At 45.3% G+C, this 13,929-nt stretch overlaps 1 protein-coding gene and 1 long non-coding RNA gene across 2 annotated transcripts in view; both read left to right on the forward strand.

Annotated features, from left to right (window-relative positions):
- Positions 1-665: 665 nt before the first annotated feature.
- Positions 666-13,929, forward strand: part of NUDCD3 (NudC domain containing 3) — a 70,026-nt gene continuing 56,762 nt past the window's right edge. Inside the window, exons 1-2 of the mRNA XM_004007984.5 lie at positions 666-889; positions 5,960-6,270. Coding sequence (XP_004008033.1) covers positions 698-889; positions 5,960-6,270 — 503 coding nt within the window. The 5' untranslated portion in view covers positions 666-697. The remainder of the gene's footprint in view (positions 890-5,959; positions 6,271-13,929) is intronic.
- Positions 10,641-13,929, forward strand: part of LOC132659699 (uncharacterized) — a 31,235-nt gene continuing 27,946 nt past the window's right edge. Inside the window, exon 1 of the long non-coding RNA XR_009600426.1 lies at positions 10,641-10,765. This is a non-coding gene — a long non-coding RNA (uncharacterized LOC132659699). The remainder of the gene's footprint in view (positions 10,766-13,929) is intronic.

A 13,929-nucleotide genomic window follows, 5' to 3' on the forward strand; every position in this document is an offset into this window, starting at 1 on the left:
CACGTATACATGCTGTGTGAGTATATATATACTGTGCGTACACATATATACTACACACACACATATATACATACGTATATGTATATTTCACAGGATGGCACACCAGATTCTCTATTCTGCATCTAGCTCTGTCCATTTAATACTGGTACATGCACTCACTTGACAATCTTGTCTTCTTTTATTTATGCACATCACCTTGCATTTCACTCACGACTATGTTAGTAACGGGAAACACACCAACAGAAAGGTCGCATTTTCCTCTTTGGACTCTCAAGCAAAATGTTCTCGCTGTCCCGCCTTGTTTCTGGACATCCAGTCTGGAACACAGCCCACAAACCACGTGACAACAGCGTGGCTCACGTAACAGTTGTTGCCCGCGTTACAACTTTTCCGCCAGTTTCCAACATGGCCACTAGGCGCCCTCAATGCCGCAGCCCCGGGTCCTCTTGCGCTTCGGGGCCTTCTGCTCCTCAGCGAGACCGCCCGAGAAGCCCGGGGGCAGTAGGGGCGGTGCCCGGGTCCAGTCGGCTCCAGCGCAGTCCAGCCCAGCTCCACCGCGGGGGCGAACAAGAGCGGACCGGAAGTTTCCCGGGCGCGCTAGCGGCCGAGGCCATTACTGCAGAGCACCGGAAGTGGCCATAGGCCGGCGTCCGGGCCGCGCCCGCAGTGAGTGAGCTTTCCTCCGGCCGGCGACGCCATGGAGCCTGGGGCGGCCGAGCTGTACGATCAGGCCCTGCTGGGCATCTTGCAGCACGTGGGCAACGTTCAGGACTTTCTGCGTGTGCTTTTCGGCTTCCTCTACCGCAAAACGGACTTCTACCGCCTGCTGCGCCACCCGTCGGACCGCATGGGCTTTCCCCCGGGGGCCGCGCAGGCGCTGGTGCTGCAGGTAACGCGCGGTAGGCGGGAAGCTTGGGGTGAGGTGGGGAAGATCGTGGGAGCCCCGACCCCCGCGAACCCGCTCCCGTAGTCTCCCACCCTCTGGGAGCTCAGGCTCCTGCGAGCCCGCCGCTTCCTCCGCTGCCGGCCTCAGTTCATCCTCTGGCGCTTCCCCCGACCCGCCTTCTGCGGCCGCGGCTTCTGCCGAGATGCTGGTCTGTTATCAGTTTACTCCTGTGCGAGAGGTGCCGGCTCTATAGCAGCTTGGTCCGATAGGGTGCATTTGGATATCAGAAGCTTAGGGCTCCGGTCAGCTCCAGCAGCGCGTAACCCTTCGAGTGACAGAGAATGAAAACTGCAGGCTAGACTTGGGGAAGGGGCGGCGGCAGCACGGACACCTGCACACCCCAGAATTACGACTACTGGACGAGAGGGAGGCTGTATGATGGGTGTGGGTCTCTTATTTGAAATGTGACTTTTTACATCGAAGACATAGTATAATAGTACTTAATAAGTTTACATATGAGCATATATGTGTGCATCCCAGGTTAAGCTTATTGTTGGAGGCTGTCATTCACTGTAGTTGACGGGGTATTTGAAATGTAATAAGCAAGAGTTCACACTCAGCCGCTGCAGGCATTAGAGATACACTGGTTATGCGGATGGTTAAATAATGGTTTCTCTGCTTGGGACACTTACGCTATATTTAAAGAGATGAAATACAGTAGCAGGGATCTTTGCCTGTTACCTGACAAAGCCATTGGAAGGAAGGGAATAGAAATGATCTTTTGGAAATGAAGACGAGTTTTGTAGAGGAGGTGGAATTTTGATGGGATCGACAGAGGATACTCAGTCAAGCATTGAGCCAGGAACCTGAGAAGGTGGAAATGCTGGCGATACCTCTCACTGTCGTCTAGCACTTTACAGTTTATGAAGTGATTTCAAAGGTTTATCTCGTGAAGTCTTTTTACTCGCTTCAGGTTGGCCCGATATTACTTTCCTAAGTGCCTGCATGAAGAAACAAAAGCTTAGAATGTTTGAATAACTACCAGAGATAATATGGTCAAATGAGGAGTGAGGTTGGTATTCAGTTTGAAAACTTAAGGCTGTTCCTCATCCTTGTAGTGGTTAAGTACCATCCAAGTGATCAGAGAACTGTGTGTCAGAGATGGTTTTTAGCAAATCCTTTGGCAAATTAATAATTTCCCGGAAGCCTGTGAAGTAGATAAGGATGAATTTTATGTGGCAAATGAGGGTGCTAGTTCAGCAGATCAAGTGGTTTGACCAAACTCATCATAGAGCTAGAGCTCAAAACTTCATTTTTCTGATTCCATATCTTTCTGTTCTATTATTTAACCAATCCATTGTAGAGTGGCAACACTTTTGTCTAGGGTGATCTTTTGCAGAAAAAAGAAAGGACCATTTACTGAGCACCTAGTAGTTGTTATGTAATTTTTGTTCTAGGTTGTCATTTGTTCCTAACAACCTGAATAGGTTGATCTTTTTCCTTGTTTTACAGGTAAACTGACAGAGGTAATTCATGAATCTGGTAACAGTATGTAAGACACCTACTATGTTTTAGACACTCTCAAAGGTTAAGACTTGGTGAACAGTTTAATAAAGTGGAGGTGGGGAACAAGGCAGAGAGAGAGGTGGGATGGGCCAGCGGTGACCCAAGGTTTCAGTCCAGGGCACTGTAATATTGGTAATGCATTCACTGAACTGTCACCTGAGTTTAGGGGAAGAAGCTTAGTTTTAGACAAGTTGAATTGGAGATTTCAGACAGAAGTCTCTGTCCATAGGCTGTTGAATTGTGGGACTGAATCTCATGGGAGGTAGAAGAATCTGAGTGGTTTGAAGGAGAGGAGCTGAAGGTGAAGGAGCACGGCAGAGAGAAGGTGCCTTTGGACAGAAGGACCCCAGAGAAGGAACTGGAGAAGCAAGAGGCTGTGGGAGTGGGAGGGGGATGGAAGGAAGTGGGCAGCGCAGTAAGTTCCATGGAAACCAGGAGGGACAATTTCTAGCAGGTAGTTAAGAGGAGTGTAGTGTTTTTTCAGAGTGGTTCTCAATCGTCAGCATTGCCCAAGGAACTTTAAAAGATATCCTCTGGTTATTTTGGTTGAGTAAATCAGGGTAAATCCTGGGGAGCTGTTCTTTTATTCACAGAGGCATTGGGCAGTGGGGTGCTTGGGGGTCTCTTCAGAACTCAGGCAAAGAGAGTTTGGATGGCAGTATTGTAGTGCTCCATTCTGGAACTCCTGTTTTCCCCTGATATTTGGGGGTATGGGATGTTTGTGTGGTTTAAACCTTCTTCAACTTTTCCTCCCAGTTCTAAGGGGTTGCACAGCCAGGCTGTACAGTTTAAAGGACCTTCAGCAGGAAAGATGCATGTGGAAATTGTATTCCACTCCCTTATTTATAAGTATATTTTAAGAAAACAGTAATTGAGACTGACATTTTGTTCATTTCAGTTGAACGTGTGTTTATTCTGGAGTTCAGTTTGGGAAGCCTGCTTAAAAGGTACCCCCCCCCCCCGCCCCCCGCCCACCTCCCCGTGAGAGTCAGGAAAGCTAGCTCTTTTTGCTCCTCCCGGAGCTTCTTGGGAAGTCTTGGGAGAATCACTCTTCTCTCTGTCAGTTGAGAAGGTTGATTGGAGGTCAGGGACACGTCTTCCAGCTCCGCATTCCAGCATTCTGAAATGAGTGCTGAGGTCAGCGGCGATGTGAGAGGTGAAGCAGGTGTCATCTTAGAGGAGGCAGGAATGCTCAGTAAGCAAGGGTAGTGTGGACCACAGTGTCATCAGGAGTATGAGGCCTGGGGTCCAAGGGAGGTTCCCAGTGTTTGGAACGAGCCCTTGCTGTTACTTCTTTTCTGGAGTTAAGATGAAGATGTGGTGTGTCAGGAAGATGAACGGCTCTGAGGGCAGTGGGTCTGGTGTCTGGTGTCATTGACATGGGTGTGAGAGGAGTGAGTCAGGGGCTCAGGTTCTCTGGAGAAGCAGAGATAGGTACTGTTCCTAGTTTTTAACCTTAGGATTTCCCTTGCCTTCCTTTGCCTCCATTTCCTTTCAGTGTTTAATGTGTTTCCTGTATAATTGTTTACTTTCTTCTTTCATTGGCAGAATCTTGGGCAAGGTACTCTCTGAGCTTAGTCTTCCCTCATCTTTGGAATATCAGTGCTATCTTCCTAACAGCATTTTCCTGAGGGTTGTGAGAGAATGTTTATAAAAACACTGACATTGTAACTTCTCTTGTTCTGTCTTCTTGCCCAGTGCACACAGCAGTTATTTAGCCCCTGTCTGCATTCTAACCCTTTGGAAACTGACTCCTACACACTTTAAAACATTTTTATTTTGTTAAGACTACTTTTTAGAGTTGTTTTAGGTTCAGAACAAAATTGAGGGGAAAGTACAGAGATTCCCATTTACCCCCTGCCACCCCCACCCCTACAGCTTCCCCTATTGTCAATATCCCCCGCCAGAGTGGTACATTTCTTACAATGGATGGACCTGCATTGACGTATCATAGTCACCCAAACCCAGACTTCACTTTGGAGGTATTCTTAGTGTTGTTCACTTTATGAGGTTTGGACAAATGTATGATGACATGCATCCCTCATTATGACATCACACAGAGTATTTTCACTCCCCTAAAAAAATCCTGTGTAGTCTTACCTGTTCATTCCTTTCTGCCCTCAACCTCTGGCAACCACTGGTCTTTTTATTGTCTCCAAAGTTTTGCCTTTTCCACAGTGTCATATAGTTGGAATCACACATTGTGTAGCATTTTCAAATTGGCTTCTTTTACTGATAATGCATTTAAATAACCTCCATGCCTCTTCATGGCTGATAGCTCATTTCTTTTTATGGCAGAATAATATTCCATTGTCTGGATGTACCAGTTTGTTTATCCCATCATTTATTGAAGGATATCTTGGTTGCTTCCAAGTTTTGGCTATTATGAATAAAGTTGCTATAAACATCCATGGACAGGTTTTTGTTGGTACATGTTTTCAACTTCTTTGGGTAAATACCAAGGAGCATAGTTGCTGGATTGAATGTAAGGGTCTCCTCCCACCCACTTTTCAAGGTGGATCTTCTGGCTTTCCTGTCTCCAGCTGCCATAAGAGATACTTCTTGATGAGCCCACCTCTTGGCGCTGTGACATTTCCTCTGGAAGATGTACCTCTCATTCAAGGTCTGATTCAGACCCTCTTCTTCTAAGAAATGTCCTTAGCTCGCTCTCACCAGAATGCTCGTTTGCACCCACATTCCGATGGCATCACATGTATCTATCACAGCCTTTCCTGTCAGACTTGTCACTTCTGGGTCTGTCCTGGCCACACTTCAGGGTTATGTGCAGCCTAGAATAGTGCATGCAAAGTGCCGTTTTCCTGTGCACTTTTTGGATGGAGAGTTGCAGCACTTTTTTGGGTGTGACTGTGTCCCAGGAAAGATTAATGACTGATCCACATGCCAGGAAATTGAGTTCTTCAAGGGTGGGAGCTGTCGTTGGGTTTTTGGTGCTCCTGGCAAGCTTTAGGCACATTGTGAATGTCTTTTGAATTCCCAGGGTAAGACTTGCACTGTCCCTCCTCCCATGCAGTGTAGGATGATAGCAGCAATCCAGCGAGCCGGCCTATATTGTGGATTGAAATTCAACTAATTCCCCATCTTCCCTTTTAGCATCTGAGTTGTTGGGGCCTTTATAGCTCTCAGCACCAGGGCAGTGGGTTCTTTGCATTTTGAACAAGACTCTCTGGGGCTATAGAAGTAATGACAGATGAGACCATTTAGTTACACATCCTTTTGACTTAAATGTTGGGCTCATAGGCATGTAAATATTGTGAGCCTTGGCTTATAAATTTCACTTTTTCGTTGATTTTGGAACTCCCCTGTTAAAGATTGTTTTCAAAGTGGCTTTTGGTGAAGCTGAAGTGCATTTCTGTTTTGCCAGTGGGAACATTTTCTTATCTATTGCTTTTTCATTCTTTTTTTTTTAAAACAGATTTTGCTGTTTATCAGAATGTGTGATACAGTACTTGCAGATGAACTCAACACTGAATTGCTGTTTGATTTTAGGTATTCAAAACCTTTGACCACATGGCCCGTCAGGATGATGAAAAGAGGAGAAAAGAGCTGGAGGAGAAAATCAGGAGGAAGGAAGAAGAGGAGGCCACGGTGGTGGCAGCTGCCACAGTGGAGCAGGAGCCAGTCCCAGCCCCGGTTCAGGAGGTGGAGGTAGACTCCACCACAGACTCAGGTGGGCCTCAGGAGCCCCCAGGCCCACAGGGTGCCCTGCAGGAAGTGGCTGTCAGCTCTGGGGAGGCAGAGGCACCAGGAGCAGATGCTGGCGCTGCTGAAGTCCCCAGGGAGTCACCAGCTCTTCCCAAGTAAGAATTTCTGCTTGGCTGCTTCTTTCTTTTCTTTTTCTTTTTCCCCATCATGGTTTATTACGAGATACTGAATATAGTTCCTTGTGCCGTATGTTAGGATCTTGTTGTTTATCTGTTTTATACGTAGTAGTATGTGTCTGATGATTTAAACTTACAACTTATCTACCCTTTTCTCTTTGTTAACTGTAAGTTTGTTTTCTGTGTCTGTGGGTCTGCTTCTGCTCTGTGTATAAGTTCATTTGTATCTTTTTTAGATTTCACGTATGAGTGATATCATATGCTATTTGTGTTTTTTTCTGTCTGGCTTACTTCACTTGGTATGGCAATCTCTAGGTCTATCCATGTTGCTGCAGATGGCATTATTTCCTCCTTTTTTTTTAATCGCCCAATAGCATTCCATTGTGTGTGTGTGTGTGTGTGTGTATCACATCTTTGTCCACTCATCTGTTGATGGACACTTGCATTGCTATCATGTCTTGGCTATTGTAAACTGGGGTGGATATGTCTTTTCAGATTAGAATTTTCTCTGGATATATGCTCTGGATATAGAAGTGGTATTGCTGGATTTTGTGGTAACTCTATTTTTAGTTTTTTAAGGAACCTCCATGGTGGTTGTACCAATTTACATTTTCACCAACAGTGTAGGAGGCTGGCCTTTTCACTACATCCTCTCCAGCATTTATTATTTGTAGGTTTTTTAGCGATGGCCATTCTGACCAGTGTGAGGTGATACGTCATTGTAGTTTTGATTTGCATGTGTCTAATAGTGATTTGATCATCTTTTCATGTGCCTGTTGGCCATCTGTATGTCTTCTTTGGAGAAATGGTCTGTTTGGGTCTCCTGTCCATTTTTTGTTTGGGTTCTTTGTTTTCTTGTTATTGAGTTGTATATTATTTGTATATTTTGAAAGCTATAGGTCAACTAGTTCAGTCTTCTTCCTTTTTCTGTCTGTAAGGTAAGGTAGTAGTCTGCCCACAGTCATACAGCCAGTTAAGAGCTTGAACCAGAGTTAGAGCACTGGGTTCAGAGAGTTATGCTTTCTCACAACACCTGCTTATCAGTGTGGAAGTTTCTCCTCAGAGTCTTGATTCTGTTCTTCCCCTGCAGAAGTAACTGCTGGGATGCAGGCCTATGATCCTCTTGGTCTAATGGACACGTGAAGAGGTTGTCTGATACGGGGGACTGTGGACCCAGAGTTCCCCCCAGAGTCTGCCATTTAGTAAATGTATTATCTTGGGCAAGCAGGGTCACTTTTCTGTGCCTCAGTTTTCGCCTTTGCAATGCAAAGGTGGTAGTTACAGCACCTGCCTCACTGGCTGTCGTGGCTGCTGAATGAACCAAGGATCATACAGCTACTGAGTGGTGGGGCTTCAGTCAGGCCTGTGTTGGTACTTGTCTTCACTTTTCAGAGGTTCCGCTTCCTGGTGCTTCCCTGCCCCTGTTTGAATGAGAAGAGCTGATACCTCCTTGTGTATGAGCTGAGGCAGTGTCTGAAAGAGCATGCTGCTCCCGGCCTGTTGCTGTTTTTAGGCAAATCTGCTTTCTTCCCTCTTTAATAGGACCGCTCCCTGCCCTCTCCTGGGCTGCCTCTCCTGTCTCATCCCTTCTAACTTAACTTCCCTTCTGTTCTTCCCTCTCCTCGCACTCTGCCTGTGACCTGTTCTGGGGAAAATGAATTTTTTGGAGACAGGTTGGGGCAAGACAGCAGAGTCTGAAAGGCTGATCGACTGCATGGAGGATCAGTGCCTGTAACCACCATGTGTTCAAGAGGGGGTTAACTGTATGTGTGAGAAAAGCCTGGAAGGAAATACATTATGAGTGGAATTGTGAGTGGTTTTCATTGCCTTTGTTCTTCCTTACTATACTTTCTAATTTTTCTTTTTCTTTTTTTATTTTCTAATTTTTCAACGAGTTGTATACTTCGTTTTACTGATTTTTTGCTTTCTTTTTATAAAGTCTAAAAACTTTATTAAAAGAGGGGGTTTGTTTTTGATTCATGAGTAATAGAATAGCTGCCTTGTTGTTTTGCAGAGACCCTATTCTTAGACCAATGAATTGTGTTCTGGGTTAGTATCAGCATTAGTTTTGTGAATCCTACCCTGGTATAAGTATAGACTGAAGACTTGAGTGTGTTCCAGAAAACCTTAGACTGATGCTACAGGCTCAGTGGTTCCAGGGACTGAACCTTCTTGGCCTTCAGGTACTTGCTGATTTTCCATGAACAAAATAAGACATTGTGGTCCAGATCTCTAGCTTGATCTGAAAGGCACTGCTGGGGCAGCTCTGAAATGGAACATGAAAGCCGTCCTTGTCCCCCAAGTCCCTCCAGTCAGTGCCCAGAATCACTTATCCTGTGAACTGTAGATCTGGGAAGTGAAAGAAAGAAAGTGAAAGTCTCTCAGTGGTGTCTGACTCTTTGTGACCCCATGAGCCTGCCAGGCTCCTCTGTCCATGGAATTCTCCAGGCCAGAATACTGAGTGGGTAGCTGTTCCCTTCTCCAGGGGATCTCAACCCAGGGATTGAACCCATGTCTCCTGCATTGCGGGCAGGTTCTTTACCATCTGAGCCATCAAGGAAGCCCCTGTAGATCTGGGGATTCTGTTAATTAAATAACCTAAGACAGTTACTCTTTAGGTAGCCACACAGGAGCACTGCCTTTCCTGGGCACCCTGTCCAGAAACCAGTCACCTAGAGTCTGATTTCCAGTTTGAGATGGCTTATTTCTGATTCCTCCTGCTTGCTACCTGTTTGCTGGTGGTTCTGCCCGGTATTGGGTAGTGGTGATGGCAACTTCTCTCAGTCTACAGGCAAATCATTCTTTGGAGTCAACTCCTTGTCCCCAACCTCGGCCCTGTCAACCATGGGTTAAAGTTTTTGCAGTGTACATTTTTGCTTATACATAAAATAATGTACAGATTTTTAACACGTAAATCCACATGCCACCTCAGTGCTTAAGGTGCCCAGTTTTATTCCTTAGAGAAGAGAGCATTTGGGCACACAGATTTCCTTGTCCATACAAGATAGCTTTGAGAATATGCTTTACTTTCTGCAGAGGAGCTTCACAGTATATGAAGCTTCATAGCTTCACAGTGTCTGAAGTGAAGATACTGTAAAAAGTACTGCTTAGAGTCCCAGTGTTTCTATTGTACTTGACCCAGCGAACTGTGCTCAAAGGACTTCTAGGGATACTGCTGGGAAACTTTCAGAAATGCTGATGACATTACTGTTGCTGTGGAAGGAGAGGGATGCAAAACCAGTAGCATCAACATCCTAATCGCTACATCGGACACCTCTCAGAGCAGCTGGATCCCATCTGTCTGGTCCCACTTCGGCGGCTATAGGTCTTGCAGTTTTGCGCTGGATCTGCAGGTGTCGCTGTAGGCAAAACAGTGATAACTGCACTGGCTGGTGCTGGAGTGCTGACAAAGATGCCGGAAAGGCTGTGCTACCTCTGGCTTTTGCCTTTATAAAATCATGAACAGAATTTTTTAAAAAGAAGAAAAAGGAGTGAAAACATTATTGGCCCTTCCACAGTACAACCTTGAACTGCGCAGGTTCACCTATACACGGATTTTTTTCAGTAGCAAATACTACAGTACTACAGAATTCCTGAGTCTCTCCCAAGCTACCCATCTTCCTACACAGGGAAGCAGACAGAAGAGCCTCATGAGAAGGGGGGTGTCATGGAACTACTTGATGCGTTGACCTGTCTGGTAAAGTCCTGGTAGAAAAAGGGTGTGTTAGAAAGCTGCCCAGTGCTTCTCTTATTTTGGGTGGCATGGCCTTTGTGTTCAGTTATTCCAGGGATCCAGATGCTTCTTGGGAAGGGGACGGTGTAATTTGGAAGAGAAGTTTCAGATTTCCAATAGTATCCTCAGCAGAGTTTCATCTCCATCACGCTAGTGCATTTGCCCCACGCACAGCACGCTCTTCGGTGCTTCTGTCCCCTCAGCAAGGTCTTCCAGCCTTCTGTCCTGCTGCCTGCCACAGGTAACCGCGTCTCCTTTGAGCGTGTGTTTCATCTTACCATTTGTTTATGACAGTTCTCACATCTTTCAGCGTTGGGCAGAGACTTACTCAGCCTGCTCCATGGTAGGTGAGTGTCTGATGCATGCTGAGTTCATTCCTTAGTGCCTCTCCTTTCGTTCTGCTCGCCCACATCCTGTGACATCTCTGCCTTAGACATGCAGAGGGCATCTCTGCGTGGGCTGTCACAAGAGCAGAAAGGTGAAGTTTTCTGCCGGGGCATCCTCCCTGCGTGCAGTCACGCTGCCTGGGAGCTGGCTTCCTGGGTTTGTCTCTAAACAGGGTCCTTCCTTTGTTGGTCCCTGCTTTTTCAGGTGCCCATTGCAGGAGGCCCTTTGATAGAGTCACATGGACATACCGGAATGCCACCCCGAGTACCCACCCTGTCGGCTTATGGTGAAGATTGACTGAGGTCAGTGTGTAAGACCTGATGAGCAGGAGTCCTGCACATAGTGAGCCCTCAAGTAGGTACTGTTCTCAGTACTGCTTTTCTTTACTTAAACAAGAACAGACTGTTTTTCTTCTTCATTATAATCAGTGTAGGCTATTTGGATAACAAAGATAAGGGTATAAAGACAAGAAAACATCCTACCATTTCCCCTTAATTTTATGGGATATTTCTACAGTTTTTATCTCTACATATGAACATGTGCATGCCTGTGTTTGAATGCACACACATGCACACACACACACACAGTATGCTTATAGTGTAGTTGTCTTACACTTGGCTTCTGTTTTGCTGAACATTGTATGCTGAGCATTTCCTGCATCCCTTTTGCTGATTTTGATTTCATGTTGTGTGTGCTGTTGAGTGTCATGTGTCCAAGAGGTTCTTTTGCTCACATGAGGGTGTTGGCTGTAAACATGCATTTTGAGAATAGGAAGTAGAAAGCCAGAGGTCCAGGGATGTCTGCCTGCTTTCCCCATAGACGCAGCTCCCAGACCTCACTGGGGCTGTGCTGGGCCCGTCTGTTTTCAGTCTCATCCAGTAGAGAAGCTGCTCTCCCACCCAGCGATTCACCCTGAAACTGCCCCTTCTCTAAGGAACCTCAGGTGTAAGAGGCCTCAAGGATTTGATTTAAATTACAAGTCAAGAAACATGATGTAGGTTGTTTGCTGGAAGTATTTTTTTTCCTCTAGAAACATTATGTTCCTGTTTTCATTTTGGGATTCATTTCTAGCTTCTAGGCTTCATTTAGAAGAGGTTAGCCTGTATATCTTACAGCAGTGACTTAAGTTTATTGGATACTGAAGCCGCATCATAAAAATGACCTGGTGTCCTAGCCTGTGAGAGTGAACATGAGTGTGTGGGGAAGGGGGGGGCCGGTGAGACTCCCCCAGGGAGCCGCCCCCCCCCCCCACGCCGGGAATGTGTGCTTCAAGATGCCAGAGCCTGACGTCCTTCCTTTCCACTGACAGGCAAGGGAGAGATCAGTGTGAAGTACTTTGCTTGAAACCATAGTTAGAAGGGAGGCCAGAGTCAAGGGGAATTGAAGCAGTACTCAGTGTGCTTTGGAGCCCAGATGTTCTCTTTGTTGTGTTAAGAAAAAAGGAAAACAGCTATTACCAGAACTGTCTGAGAGATACTTTTCAAAAGTAACACAGTCGGTTTCTATTTGAGTATTTTTTGGTAGCATTAAAGAAGTATAGAGGAACCTGTATGCAGGTCAGGAAGCAACAGTTAGAACTGGACATAGATCAACAGACTGGTTCCAAATAGGAAAAGGAGCACGTCAAGGCTATATATTGTCACCCTGCTTATTTAACTTCTATGCAGAGTACAGCATGAGAAACGCTGGGCTGGAAGAAAAGCACAAGCTGGAATCAAGATTACTGGGAGAAATGTCAATCACCTCAGATATGTAGATGACACCACCCTTACGGCAGAAAGTGAAGAGGAATGAAAAAGCCTCTTGATGAAAGTGAAAGAGGAGAGTGAAAAAGTTGGCTTAAAGCTCAACATTCAGAAAATGAAGATCATGGCATCCGGTCCCATCACTTCATGGCAAATAGATGGGGAAACAGTGTCAGACTTTATTTTTTTGGCCTCCAGAATCACTACAGATGGTGATTGAAGCCATGAAATCAAAAGACACTTACTCCTTGGAAGAAAAGTTATAACCAACCTAGACACCATATTCAAAAGCAGAGACATTACTTTGCCAACAGAGGTCCGTCTAGTCGGCTATGGTTTTTCCAGTGGTCATGTATGGATGTGAGAGTTGGACTGTGAAGAAAGCCGAGTGCCGAAGAATTGATGCTTTTGAACTGTGGTGTTGGAGAAGACTCCTGAGAGTCCCTTGGACTGCAAGGAGATCCAACCAGTCCATCCTAAAGGTGTTCATTGGAAGGAGTGATGCTAAAGCTGAAACTCCAATACTTTGGCCACCTAATGCGAAGAGTTGACTCATGGGAAAAGACCCTGATATTGGGAGGGATTGGGGGCAGGAGGAGAAGGGGACGACAGGATGAGATGGCTGGATGGCATCACCGACTTGATGGACATGAATTTGGGTAAACTCTGGGAGTTGGTGATGGACAGGGAGGCCTGGCGTGCTGCAGTTCATGGGGTCAGAAAGAGTTGGACACGACTAAGTGACTGAACTGAACTGACTGAAAGAAGTATAGCCTTTTATGCTTTTTGTTTATTTATTTATTTATTTTTACTTTATTTTACTTTATAATACTGTATTGGTTTTGCCATACATTGACATGAATCCACCACGGGTGTTTTTTTTTCTATTTTTAAAAAAAGTATATGCACCTTGTGAAAAATGTATTAAGTTGACTTTAAGTACAAAGGGGAGAAGACAGAAGAATGTCATGGATCTGGGTGTACTCACTGCCAACCCTGGCACCCAGCCGTTTCTCCCCCTCCTGTGTTATTTAGAAGTAAGTTTTACCTTATCATTTCATCCGTAAATGTTTTCAACCAGTGTTTAAACTTCCAGTTTTTCATAGTGTCATAATTTTTTAAAAAGTTTAAATCTATAAATTAAAGGCTTCAACCACATATTGCTTATAGATGACCCTCTGCTTTTATATTCTCAAAATTTATTTGTGTGAAAAATCAGGTTGGTGATATGCTGAGTTTCCCACTCCCTGATTATTATGTAGTGGAGTAAATTAGCAGTTGGATTTAGGGTGAACACTTTGGAAAGTTATCTGAGTGTGTACTGAAAATGAGTTCTCCCTAAAGGCAGCCATTGTCCATACTTTTGTAAAAACTTTTTGAATTTGTTTATTTTTAATTGGAGGATAATTAAATAAATAACCAATGTTGTTGGTTTCTGCCATATGTCAACATGAATCAGCCATAGGTATACCCCTCCCTCCTGCCTCCCACCCCATCCCACCCCTCTAGGTTGTCAGAGAGCATCGGGTTGGGGTCCCTGCATCATACAGCAAATGCCCGCTGGCTACCTACTTCACATGCGGAAATCTTTATGTCTCAGTGCTACTGTCTCAGTGTGTCCAGTCCTCTCCTTCCCCCGCTGTGTCCACAAGTCTCTTCTCTATGTCTGTGTCTCTGTTGCTGTACAAATAGGTTCATCAGTACCATCTTTCTAGATTCCATATGTATACATTTATATACGATATTTGTTTTTCTCTCTCTGACTTACTTCCT

Source organism: Ovis aries, chromosome 4 (genome assembly GCF_016772045.2).
Source record: "Ovis aries strain OAR_USU_Benz2616 breed Rambouillet chromosome 4, ARS-UI_Ramb_v3.0, whole genome shotgun sequence".
Taxonomy (NCBI): Eukaryota; Metazoa; Chordata; class Mammalia; order Artiodactyla; family Bovidae; genus Ovis; species Ovis aries.